This window comes from Rhodamnia argentea, chromosome 1 (assembly GCF_020921035.1).
Source record: "Rhodamnia argentea isolate NSW1041297 chromosome 1, ASM2092103v1, whole genome shotgun sequence".
In the NCBI taxonomy this organism is placed as follows: Eukaryota; Viridiplantae; Streptophyta; class Magnoliopsida; order Myrtales; family Myrtaceae; genus Rhodamnia; species Rhodamnia argentea.
Window position 1 is genome coordinate 32,922,726 of NC_063150.1, and position 13,735 is coordinate 32,936,460.

Here is a 13,735-nt window from a genome sequence, read left to right on the forward strand (position 1 = left end):
CATCTACAAGCCACCAGCTTGAGGGGGACTGTTGGAAGATATGCTCGAGATTCGGGGGATTTGTCTCAATTATACTTGATACGTATTTGTTCCAATTATAATTAATACACTTAATCGGGGATTGTGATCAATCTAGGATAAGCTTTGATACACCTATATTAGAGAATATATACTTGCTTTTATTAATCATTCTTTGAACTTTATATAAGTCCTCTTGTACAAGCGGAAGAAGTATGAATGAGAAGTGCACGAGTACATAATTTCACTTCCCATTTCCTCCTCTTTATTTTCTTTTCATCTGAAATTGTGACATGTATTTATTCGTGAACTTTTGTGACTTATCTAGGCAACCTTCTTCAGTGAAATGACGACATTGACGAACGTGGGGTTTTCCGTGGACATGCGAGCGGCTAGTTGAGCCTTGCACCTCTTGAAGACCTCATCGATGATCTCTTCCCCAAAGTGATGGACGACCAAGGGCTCGGCCACAGCTCTAATGCACCTGGACAGATGGTATCCCCCATCCTCCGAGACAACATTAGGGTCGAAATCTGAATCAATTTTACTCCAATCCACTTCGGACACCTCCAAGCAATTGATTGAGAAAGAGCCTTGCTTTTGGACCTCCGGTTGTACTTCTTTTGGTGAGGGAGTATAGTTAGGGATGTTGAAGGAGTCAAGTTTCTCTTCTTCTATGAGTCCCTAGATTAGTGGTAAGATGTAAAATTTAGATTGTGCTACCGAAGATTAGAAACAATTGCAAAATCACAATTCTTTTGAATTTCTCTTTTTTGTTTTGGTTACCTCGGAGACCATTTGATTGAGAGCAACAGCCAAGAGCTCCCAAATGGAGCAACACTCTTTGCTTGAAGGATCGTCGCTTCTTCGACCCATGAGGGTCAAAACCATAAACCCTCCCATTACCAACTCTTGCCCACGACACTCCAAGAATGTCGAGAAGTCCCTCTGGAATTGCTCGTAGTATGCCCTAATCACCTCTGGAGGGCTCGATCTGGCAATGTATATGTTGCCTTTGTTTCCCTCTAGCCCTCTTGGGATCTGATAAAACAAGGAGAGAGAGAGAGAGAGAGAGAGAGAGAGAGAGAGAGAGAGAGAGAGAGAGAGAGAGAGAGAGAGAGAGAGAGAGTAAGTTTGTTTCGCATCAAGTTAACAAATGAAACTGTGGGCCAAAATATTACTTGAGACAGCCAATGGAGACTGTACGAAGAATAAATCAAGTGCAGGCTCTCCCGAGCAAACAATCTCCCATAGAAGGAACCGGGAACCCCATTGAAGAAGCACGACAAGGTCGCTGACGCTCCATACTTGCCCTTCATTTGCTCGCTAAGCTTTTCTTGGAATCTCGGCAAGAGGCTACTGAAGATGGTATTGAAGTCGTTCCCCGGGAGATCGTTCAAGAACACTTGGAACTCCGGCAGCTTGCTGTTCGTAGCCTCGCAGAGATTGATCATGATGGTGATGATCTCAGACATGGCAAAGAGAGTGTTGGGGCCAGAGGAACAGCCCAAGTCCGCGATTGCGAGGCTTGCATGGAAGGCGGTGTCGGCAGCAGAGAAGAGAGCAGTAATAGCTGCCTCGGTTATGGGCTTCGTCATCAGTATCACCATTCTCTACAAAAGAAAAAGAAGAAGGCATTGACTCTGGATAAAGAGAAAAGGCTCGTATCTTTAGTTTTTTTCACGGACAAAAAGATAAATCTCATTTGTTATGTATATCTTCTACTGTCGAACAATGATATATTCTCGATTGAAAGGTGAACATTTCATATAGAACGATCAAATCTTGTGGATTCCACATATTTGCTATGTTGATTCGAATTTGAATGTCGCAAAAAAAAAAAAACAAAAAAACTAGTTTCATATAGAATGAAGAGAATATGTTATGGCACATAATTACCAAAAGAGTGTGTAATAATCAATCTTTAGATGCAGTTTAATCCACAATTTTATGCGATGAGAGACGCACCTGAAGCAATGAGTTGTTAGCATAGCTTGTTTCTCCCATTCCTCCATTCATGTGTAATACTTGCATGACTTCCATCTCTCTCTAATTGGCTTGCGTTCGAATTGGTTTGAGACTCTTCTATTTATAGACATTTTAAACGTACTTTGGGTCGATGATTGATTCTAAGTTGTGTTTCAGTTAGAATGTGAAACACGCATGGGCACGAATTTTGTACCGGACAAGTCCATTTGGTGGGATCTCTATCGGCCGTGTGAATTCTGATTCCTTCCAAATCAAGGACAAAAAAAAAAAAAAAAAGAAGACAAGATACTTGCGACATTCATGTCGTGTTGTGCTTCTTCATGCGCGCACGAGTTTAGGCACATGTGCTTCTTCATGTGCGCACGAGTTTAGGCACATGTGCTTCTTCATGTGAGCACGAGTTTAGGCATATGTTAGGAAGCACCAACACTTTTCGGGGCTTCCGTATCGTGTCGTGTTGTATCGTGTCCGACACTCCCCGTCACTTTGACACTCTTTGACACTCCCTGACATGCGATAAACACGTGTTCAACGCTCCAACTATACTAGCGATACACGAGTCTAGCATCCTAACACACCATTTCGTCACATACAGGTCAATTTCAAACAAGCATTTTCAATAATTTAGGGATCGAAATGTATATTTTTAAATATATATTAAATATGATAATTTATCATGTATATATAAAAATATATATTTAGTATATAACTTGTCCCAACGTGTTAGAATTTTCTATTTTAGAAATGACTTGTCTGCGTATCGTGTCGTGCTGTATAACATGTCGTGTGTCGTTATTGGTGCTACTTAGGATACATGCTATATTGCCATAATTATTATGTGTGAGCAAGATAGGCTGGCCGAACAGGAAACCGTCCGAACGAATTGAACCGGCCGGTTAGGTCTGTTTCTAGAGGTTACCGTTTCAATTTCCCATTTCTAAAAGTGGAACCGGTGTCCGGATGGTCCAATTTTCGATTCCAACGGGAAACCGGACCGATAATTAATGGGAAATTATACATACTACACTACAGTGTCTTGTGGCATTGATGTCTATAATCTGTAGCTAAATCTCGCATACAGACGCAACAAATCAACCTAGTTCTCCACTAAAACGCAATTTTTAAAAAAAAACCTGATACACAGGAGTTCTAGAAAACAAATTTTGCCAATTATTGAATTTGTTATGTGTTGGAGTCACGATAAAAAAGGAAAGTTCATAGCTGGATTTGCGTGTCCATGTTGGAGTCCTCTTCCATAGGTTTTAGTTGCGCAACATGTATATCCGTGATTGAGGCCGTTTTTCTGGTGCCGTTGTTGATGCGAGAGTCTTGAAGTGCCTGTTTACGTGAGTGCTTGGGACGTATTGAATACATTTAGATATTGAAGCCCCGTTTTTCGACGAGTACTTGGCAGAGGATTTCTTCGTGAGAATTATATCAACTATTTAAGTGTCAAAGCCGATTAACTTTAGTGGTAAGATTTGTGTAATTCCTTTATGGGATTGAAAGATTATTTCGTAAGGAATTGGGAGCCTAAACACTATGTATGTTATTGAATGTAATTGAGGCTGAGCCACACCGGGAACGTTTAAGTGACTCGAGTGTGATTTGTAATCTCCATGTATCGTTTGTTCTATAGTGAAATTCGTCGCTGCTCTTCTTGCAGACGTAGATCTCTACGACCGAACCACGTATAACTGGTGTTCGATTTATTTTCTTCCTCTGTTTATTTATTGTTCGATCATTTGTTTCCGCACAGCAAAATCATCCAAGAAATTAGAGACAATCCTTGGGCTGACACCTCATGTTGTGCCATCTTGCTGACTGATTAACATCCCCGGGACATTATATTCAGTTGGGCTTCTACAAAAAGCTGCTTCACATTGTAATTAATTACAGTTTTGAGCAGCCGTGGCAAGTGGGTACTTTTGTCAATGCCCGTTGCCGTAATCAGGAGTAGTAGAAGAATATAAGGTGGGGAGTGGGAAGGCTTGTGTGTTTCTGTTGCTGTACTGCACTTATGCATGCATAATTTCTTTTTACTATGCAGAATGTATTGGACATAAAAAGCCTTCGTAACTTACCGGTTTCACTAGACCTCCCCTGAGCATGACCCGACCGATTAGTCCGGTTCCAAGGACTTCCGGTCCAGTCTCCAATTCCGAAAACTGGGAACTGGGATCACCGGTCTAGTTTCCGGTTCCTGAGAGAACCAAATCATGCTCACCCCCCAATAATTATTGCTGAAATATAAAAGATGTTATTTATTTTCAAGAGTTTTATTGACGAGTTTTCTTAAACCTATAGGTAATAAAACTAAAATAGCAGAAAAATTGTTGATGTCGTCTGAGAATCTCTCTGTGTTGGCCCCGTTTCCACGACTTCACCAAGACCTCTTCAAATATCTCCCTTGCCTCCTCCTGCACGTTTTCTTCCGTGGACATCATTCACTTGCCATTGAGTGGTGGGCAACGAGAGTAAAGGGATTGCAGGGTGGGTTTCGCCCTCGTGGCCCCGGGTCGATGCGGTCCGATTCAATTTTTTGCAATTTTTTATATTTTTCTTTGTCTTTATTTGTGATACTAAAGAAAATATGTATATTTACCTAATTTGGCCTTATTCCTTTTCACGGAAAAAGTAAAATTTAGGACCGACAAAATTAGGTTTCAACAGGTATGCTCACAATATGTTTGACAATGTGTTATTCTACTTTCTGGGATTTTTCTCCAAGTGCTTCTTATTACGATAACTAAAGTCTTACTGGAGACTTTGACTTGTCGTTAGTCTGCGCCTAATAAGGAGTGGAGTGTATCATCTTAATGCCTTGGGACTGAACAAACTCCAATACTTCTTTTCCAGTAAACACAGTCCCTTGGTCTGCTGTTTGTTTCAATATATAAATATTAAACCACGCATTCTTCTAACAGCTTAAACTTTTAGAACAGTTGGCGGTGGTTCCATAAAATCTTTCATGGTATCAAAGCAGGAGATCCCGAGTTCAAATCTTTCCAGGTCTCTGTTTACCTTCCCAATGAATATTTTCACGCTTAGTACTAGGCAAAAAGATGAATATTTTCATGCTTAGTACTAGGCCAAAAAGACCAGACTAAGTGAAAGACGGAGTGTTGGAATATATAAATATTAAACCACGCATTCTTACAGCTTAAGCTTACGGTTTTCTGGGTTATATTTTTATAAGACTCAGTTTCCACCATTAAGTAAAGTAGTCCGTGGCAACCAAAATAAAGCCATACTTCTTGATTGACGGTGGGTGGATCTTGCCAATAATATCCAGAGCCCAGCCATGAAAAGGCCAATGCTTGACTATCGGGTTTAACATGGAAGCAGGCACACGTTGTATTTGCCCACGCATTGGACAAGCCTGGCAACCCTTTGCATAATCAATGCAATCCTAGGTTATCGTCGGCCAAAAATATCCGTGTAGTGCAAAAGCCATTCATGCACTTCAGTCATGGTGTTCAACGCTTCTTCTTTATTTGGACATCTTAGCAGAATACCCTCTACCGTCCATCTGAATAATTCGTCCCCAACTAATACATATTTGAGAGCTCGCCCCTCAAAAGCTTTATCTCACGATACGGGGTTCGTCAAATACTCAACGTAAGGTTTTCTCCAATCCTCTTGAACGTCGGTAGTATTGATTTCAAAGGCCATGATCCGATTTTCAATCAGCGGTAACATTTTTTACCTCGGAACTTATAGCATCAGCTAAAGCCTTAGTTATACTATACCTTGACGTCAGTTGAGCTAACTCATTAGATTCCGCGTTATGGCATATTTTGATATGAATCAAATTGTGGTAGGGAAACTTTTCCAACAAGCCTTTGGTTACGGTGAAATATCCGATCAAATTTTCGTTCAACCATTGGTATTCCCCTCTTGGTTGATTAATCACTTCCTGAGAGTCTCCTAGATATACAGGCCAACTATTAGCTCCTTATACTCCACCTGATTATCAGAGCACTCGAAATCTAGTTTGAGCATTAATCTCGTTTTCTGCCCCCTAGAGAAGCTATTAAGATACTAATCCCTGATGCTTGGCTTACGCTGGATTCGTCAAAGTATAATATCCAGGGTATAACTTGGGCGTAATTTTCCTTTTCATATTCTTAAATTTCCACACATGGATCCTAACCCTTAACTGCTTTCATTGGAACGGGAACTAGATCCAATTCAAACATGGCAAATGCCCATTTAGCCATCCGGCCTTTAATAATATGCCTGCTTAGCATGAACATAACAATATTCGTGTTGCAGATTACATGGACAATGGCAGACAGCATGAAATGCCTGAGCTTAGACAAGCCTATCTTTTCTAAGGTTGTGTATCTCTCTTGGTATTACTCAGCATCCGGCTAAAGTAACAAACCGCTTGTTCCTTGCCCTCATGATTCTCCTGATCCAGCATGCTCCCGATTGTTGTATCGATAGCCGAGAAAGAGAGTTTCAACAGCCTACTTGTTTTAGGTGGCATCAAAATAGGAGGATTAGACAAATATTGCTTCACCTGCTCAAAGGCAAGTTGTTGTGGCTCCCTCCACACGAATTCTTCTGGGTTCTTCAACCTAAGCAGTGGGAAAATGCCTCTATCTTCCCTGACAGGTTAGCAATAAATCTTACGCAGAAACTTTATTTACCCTATCACCATTTGCAATTCTTTCTTTGTCGTCGACGGTAACAATTCCTGGATAGCTTTAGCTTTGTTCATACCAATCTCTATACCACTAGCATTAACCAGAAATCCTAAGAAATTACCTGCCCTAACTCCAAATGCACACTTTAGGGGATTCATTTTTAGTTGATTTTTTTTCATCCTAACAAATGATCGTTCGAGATAGTCAAGATGACTAATCTTTGTCGATTTGTCGATGATGTCATCAATGTACACCTTGACGAAGTCTCCGATCATGTCATGGAAGATGAAATTCATCGCCCTTTGATACGTCACACAGACATTCTTTAATGGGAATGGCATCACCACCCACTCAAAAGTTCCTATGGCTCCTGGACACTTGAACACTGTCTTTGGCACGTCCTCTTCGGCAATGAAAAATTGATTATACTCTGGGTGACTATCCATCAAAGATATCATCTCATTTGACCCTTCGGCATTGCTGCATTCAAATTTCTGAAGTCGATGAGTACCCTTAACTTTCCATTTTTCTTCTTTACCGAGACTACATTAGTGAGTCATTAAGCATACCAGGCGGTTCGAATGAAACCAGCCGTTAACATCCTCTCTGTTTCTTCTTTAACCTTCGATACCCCAACGGGAGCAAATCTCCTAGGGGGTTTTTAGCATGGTCTGAACTCCTTGATAAGAAACTTATGCTCAATAACGTCTCTTTGCAACCTGGGCATTCCATGATAGTCTCAGGCAAAGCACCTTTGTGCTTTTTTATCAAACAGATTAACTCGGCTTGAATTCTTCTTCTAGCAAGGCACTTACAAAGGTAAGCTGTTTGTGCCCCTCATCACCGATAACCATTTCCACTAAGGGATTCTTAGTCTCCAAGACTTTAGTGTATTCTTTCAGGAAAGATTCCTCAAAGTCCTCGACTCAATCTGTTATGGCTGGCGCCTCCTCTGTTGCATTTGCCAAGAAGCAAAAGCACCGCTCAACAAGCTCTTGTAACAAGTTATCTTTTCCCATAAAGAACTGATGGAAACGGATCCCATAAACATACGCAGCAAATTGCACGAAATTAACAAGCCCTAGATCATCTTGAATCACCGATTGGAGAAATACATCACATAACGGACGTACCTCGTTTTTCATAGATTAAATATACACAATGCAGCGAGAGAATCCGTCGCTCCTTTGACGTTCCAAAGAGAAGAAGGGAGAGATATTGTTGTCGTCTCTGTTCTTTCTTGTTCCTCTTTTCTTAAAATTAACAGAGAGGGGGGACATATGTATCGACGTAAAGACGTCGTTTCAATGATGCCTTTTCAACTGTTGACATGGGTGTGGTTGCCTACATGGGTGGACCACCGTAAACCCCATGGAGCCCAACATCTCCCACTCGCCCATGAAGGGCAAGCAAATCCCACGTGCTCACGGAGGGTCAACTACTGCCACTCACCCACGAAAGGTTAAACATAACTCTCTCTCTTTTCTGCAAAGTTCATATTGACAAATAATCCGTGCGACCAGCATACTATGAGAGCTCGTTGCCATACATCCGTTAGGAGTATATAGCAGCTCAAAATAGGCATATTAATTCAGAGTAGATCCAATATGCAGTACCCTAGATCAATCGATCACATTTACATCATATCTCTCTCGATCTCTTTGACTACTCAAATACAATACATTGTATTCACAATCATGACTAAACTCAAATAGTCACAATTGGTCGACCTGTGAATACAAAGATTGAATATGACGTCAAAATAAATTGATCTTCCTCTTCCCTTAAACCTCTCAATCTCAATTCAGCTCACTTTTCTAGAAATGTCCCATTAGATCGAATCAATCTCATGACCATTGGTAACACCCTAAGATAGCGAACACCGAAAAAGAAATCTTGAGAATAAGTAAGAGTCATGAGGGGACTAAATTGAGGAACTTTTATCCTCAAGAGTCTCACACGGCTGTAGAGTTGAGATCAAAACTCTTGCCAAACTCTTTTTGGTCAGCTCATGCATACGTAATATGAAGTACGTATTACGGTATTCTCTCCTTTCCCATGGAGCGTATGTCTTTTCTCTTAATACCGTACAAATGATAGTTTAGACATACTCAATGTCTAACTTGAGTTCACAAATCTACTCTCTTTAAAAGAATCCATTAGAACTCACATCCGGCATTAAAGACGGATAAAGTGAAATATGTGGGTTATTTCACTTTCGGACATAATAAATATTATGACCTCATCTTGACACTCTGCTAAGGCGACATTTATACTTTAAGTTGGAGCTCTCAATTATCACCTAGATAATGAGTTTAAAATTGTCTTATCTCTATTTATCACAAAGTAAATAGAGGCGATTACCCGTGTGAGTAGGCTAATCTCCATCTGTCCTACATACCTTATCAAACAATGCACTAAGCATTAATATGCATAAATATCATACAAACTCATAAGCATCAATAATGATAACATGTACCATTAGATGTGAACTTTGGAAAATATAAATATCCAGTACTCTCACTTCTACGCACTTCTAGAGATTTCAATGCGGGGAACTAATCCCTTTGTCAACGCATAACCAAGGAAGATATCTCTAGGAATTAACTTCATCATAAAATCTGCTATTATTCTATGCATAGATATGTATTGTATGTTCACATCTTTTCATATAAACATGTCTTTCACAAAATCATACTTCGTGTCTATATATTTAGTTTAGCAGTAGATCTTTAGTGTAAGATTTTGCTACTTAACTATCACAATTAACCAATAATTGGATCCGTAGCATCCTTACCAACACCTCATTGAACCACACGTTTCTTAAGCCAAACACTCTCTTGTACTACTGTTGATAACACCACGAGATCAATTTCTATTGTGGATAAGGCTATACACGTTTGTTTCTTACTACTCCATGATATACCGCCATTGCTAAGTAAGAAGAAATCATAGAAGTAGATTTCCTCTTATCTAAACCTCTTCCTCATTCAACATCAGTGTAGCCTTCAAAGTACAGATCTCTACTTTGATAACTTAGTAAAAATTAGCAGCACTTTTCGGATACCTCGAGAATCTCTTGACGGCAATCCAATGTGCTTGACCTAGATTGGACTGGTACACTTACCATTCCAACCGCATAATAAGTATTAGGTCTAGTACACTTCATAGTGTACATTAAGCTTCCAATAGCATTAGCATACTTAACACTTTCCATTTCTTCAATCGCTTGTGGAGTCTCAAGACCCGTTACGTGGATTAGGCCTTCACCTCTTGCAATAGGAGTATCTTTGGGTTTACAATCTTGTATACGAAATCATTCAATGACTTCATCTATATAAGTCTCTTGTGAAAGAGATCACAATTTCATTGAAAAATATCTTGAAATCTTAACTCTAAGAATGTATGTAGATTCACCCATAACTTTTATTTCAAAATTGGAATATAACCAATTCTTGACTATATCAGTAAACTCCATATTGCTTCTAGCAATTAGTAAATCATCAATTTATAATGATAAGATCACTCATTGATCTTTGAATCTTTTGATATATACGTAATTATCCTCAGCAGTTATTGCAAAATCATTTGCTACTATGGCATTACGAAAAAGTATATATCATTATATCGAAGACTACTTGAGGCCATATATCGATCTCAAAAATCGATACACGTTTTGTTCTTGGTCTTCCGTAATAAACCCAATAAGTTGTTTCACATAGATTTCTTCTACTAATTTTCTATTGAGAATAGCAGTCTTCACATCCATTTGATGTAATTCAAGATCCATACTAATTACCACCAGAATGAGATGAATTAATTATACTATTTCACCACAAGACGAGCTTTATATCTCTCAATCAAGCCATCAGCTTTGGGCTTTATTTTGAGAACACACTTGCTCCCAATGGCCTTATGTCCATGCGAAAAATCAATCAGTTTTTAAACTTGATTCGATCATATTGACTCCATCTCTTTTTCCATTGCTTACATCCACTTTTCCTTATCGGGGCAAGTCGGAGTTTCATTTACATTTCTTGGCTCATCCTCTTATTATGGAGCAACCATGAAAGCTTTACCTTTAATGTCCAAATGTCGACGAGTCGACGGAGAATGCTATTGCGACTTGTTCGCCAAATTGGAGATTGTACACTTAGTACATCATTCTCTATTATGCTCCCACTCGGATTAGATAATGACAATATTTTTACATCAAGTGGTTGCAATTGAGACTAGTTCGAAACAAATTCCCACTTCTCACATTGCTCCCACTTGGATGAGATGCCCTAGTAAAATCATTATCACTATCCAAGTTTTCAAACGAAGAATAATTTTTTCACTTATCTCACCCTTTGTTGGAAATTCATTCACTAAGAATGTGACATCTTGTGATTTGAATTCAGTTTCATTTCTCACTTTCTTGCTCACTTATAAACATATACCCTTTCGAGTGCTCTTAGTATCTCATGAAGATACTCATTTTGTCTCTAGAGCCCAATTTTTTGTACTTGTGGGAAAAACTTGTGGGTATAGGCAACAAATCCTCAAGGTCTAAGAAATACTGAAATCTTATTATCGATTTATCGACAACTCATATGGAGTAGAGGTAACTGATTTAGAAGGCATACGGTTAAATATCTAGACAGCAAACAACAAAACCTCACCCCAAAAGGTGATAAGGGAATTAGCTTATGCTATCATAGACCTAACCATTTTCATGGGGACATGTTTTCTCTCTTTGCAACTCCATTCTATTGAGGAATCGTTGGAATAATCAAATATCTTTCTATTCCTTTTTTATCACATAAATGTCCGAACCGATCAGATAAATTTTCTCGACCTCAATTGGATTATTCATTTTTTTTTGAAAGAGCTCGAAGAAAATTTTCTCGAAGCAACTCATGCCTCAAATTTATGAAAAATCAAAAAATGACATGTCCAAATCGAGTGTAATCATTTATAAAAGTGATGAAATAAACAGTCCCGTGCCTTACTTTCACATTCATTGAATCATAAATGTCCAAGTGGATCAACCGCAAAGGAAATTAAGCTCTTGTCCCTTTTTCAAATGGTTTCCTCTTTATTTTTCCACTAGGCAAGCTCACAAATAGGCAAATCGACTTTTTCAATATTGCCTAATAAGCCCCCCCTTTTTTTTTTGGCTTATCCAAATGTTTTCCATTGGCCAATATGACCGACCCTAGCATGCCCCGTATTCACATCATCACAAAAGACGTAAATAGGGAATAACAAATATTAATATTATTGTACTTAATAATCAGCACAGTGAAACCATTCAAAAATATAATAACTTATTCCCAACGACAAGTTATCGCCATCGTTATGAAAGTTCAAACTAAAATCAAGTTTAACCAAAACTAACACGGAAACTAAATTCCATCGAGTTTTTGGAGCATGTAACACAATATATAGAAATAGGGTGCGACCACCATGCATACTCAATTGGCAGGTGCCAATTCCTTTAACTTCTACTTAGGAATTGTTTTCCACATTTATTCATTTGCTCCATGTGAAACTTGTTGAAATTCCACTAAGGCATTTCCGTCATTCACTACATGATCTGTGGTTCTCACGTCTACAATCCACAAAAGATGAGATTCAGTTACAAGGACTAAACTGCAGACATAAGTAACACTCTCAAGTGAACAAAGGATTTCTAACTTCTTTGGCTTATAACAATTGTGAGCAAAGTAACCATTCTTGCCACAACTAAAGCACTTCACTATTGACATGTGTTTCTTGAAAGGACGTTTTCCTTTCTAATATTGGTTAAACTTCGATTTCTATCCAGAAGGATATATTCATTTGTCCTTTTCACTTTTTAAACCCACCTTGATGCTTACGCTTGGAGCACAAAGCCCCATATGAGCTAGAACCAAGATAGCAAATGTCAATATCTAGTTCGGTTGCCAGAAAGCGGACCAACTCTAGTTAAAGATGCTGCGTAACATCATCAAAAGTCTTTACTTTTTATTGTGGATTAAGTGGATATTCATATGCACACAGCTATGAGGTAAATAACATATTACTGCTTGCACTTGCTACTCATCGGTCTTCAAAATATGGCATGTATCCTACGGTTCACTTATCATGTTTGACACACGCCACAAAATACGATTTCATATTCTGCCCATGAGGCATCATATATGTGTCAAATTTTATAATGATATGTCTCAAGTTGGTGACCGATGTCTAACCAAACTTAGTTTTTAATGCCTCCCACTTGACTTTGGCATTTTCAGAAATGCCTAAATTCACGCATAAAATCATTCTTCATGCCGCCCAGCAACATAATGCGTGCAATGGAGTTCGTCTTGTTCCATGTAGCAAATGCTTCCTTTTCTCTTCTATATCGTGCAGTATTTCCATCTTCATGTTCTTCCATAACTAGGTGAAGAGCTCATACCGCTTCTTCCTCTTCTAGCACATATTGGATTCTCATATTCCAGTTTTCATAATTTTCGTCATTCAATTTCACTCCTTAATCAAGCTCAACTATGATATTCTAAGAAGCTATAGCTATTGTATCCGAACACGAAGTTCTATAGACATGTATTCACGAACTATCAATGCCTAACATTTATGCATCTATTTGCATCTATTTTACACTAACTAATTATATTAATGAATAATTTCACATAAGGTCTCGGATTCGAAAGGTCACTATGTTCCCGATCATCGTCTAAGAATCCTCGTTTGAAATTACCATTAATATAATCATTTATGTAAAATTGAGTTCGCTAAAGTTACTAAAACTTTATAAAACTCCCCACTTGAATAAAGATCATAAATCATATAATGATCCACCTATCTTGTAATCATAAAAAATAATAATAGCATGGCATAGCATGATTTGAACTAATATAGAAATAATTCACGTATCAAATCATACTCTAATTTCACAATACAAGATATAAATGACAAGTATATTTAATTTCATGCAAAATATTCACAATATTGCATGTAAGGGAAAAATAGTTAATTTACATGGGCAGGAAATGAATTGTAAATTAACTAAAGGGGTAATATCATAAATTAATCGGCTAGGGGCA

At 38.5% G+C, this 13,735-nt stretch overlaps 2 protein-coding genes across 2 annotated transcripts in view; both read right to left on the reverse strand.

Moving 5' to 3' along the window:
• Positions 1-13,735, reverse strand: part of LOC115738933 (salicylate carboxymethyltransferase-like) — a 95,176-nt gene that overhangs the window by 20,226 nt on the left and 61,215 nt on the right. The gene's annotated exons all lie outside the window — the stretch shown is intronic.
• Positions 319-2,156, reverse strand: LOC125312983 (salicylate carboxymethyltransferase-like). The gene is made up of 4 exons (XM_048273105.1): positions 1,987-2,156; positions 1,200-1,631; positions 805-1,059; positions 319-702 (listed from the first exon to the last, which is right to left on the reverse strand). The coding sequence occupies exons 1-4, from the start codon at positions 2,059-2,061 to the stop codon at positions 343-345; spliced, it is 1,122 nt and encodes a 373-aa protein (XP_048129062.1). The 5' UTR covers positions 2,062-2,156; the 3' UTR covers positions 319-342.

Excerpts from the sequence above, each read along its gene's own strand:
- LOC125312983 (XM_048273105.1), bottom strand. The coding sequence starts at position 2,061 with ATGGAAGTCATGCAAGTATTACACATGAATGGAGGAATGGGAGAAACA. Across the intron at positions 1,632-1,986 it reads CTAACAACTCATTGCTTCAG|AGAATGGTGATACTGATGAC; the intron begins GTGCGTCTCTCA and ends TTTCTTTTGTAG. Across the intron at positions 703-804 it reads TCAATCAAATGGTCTCCGAG|GGACTCATAGAAGAAGAGAA; the intron begins GTAACCAAAACA and ends CCACTAATCTAG.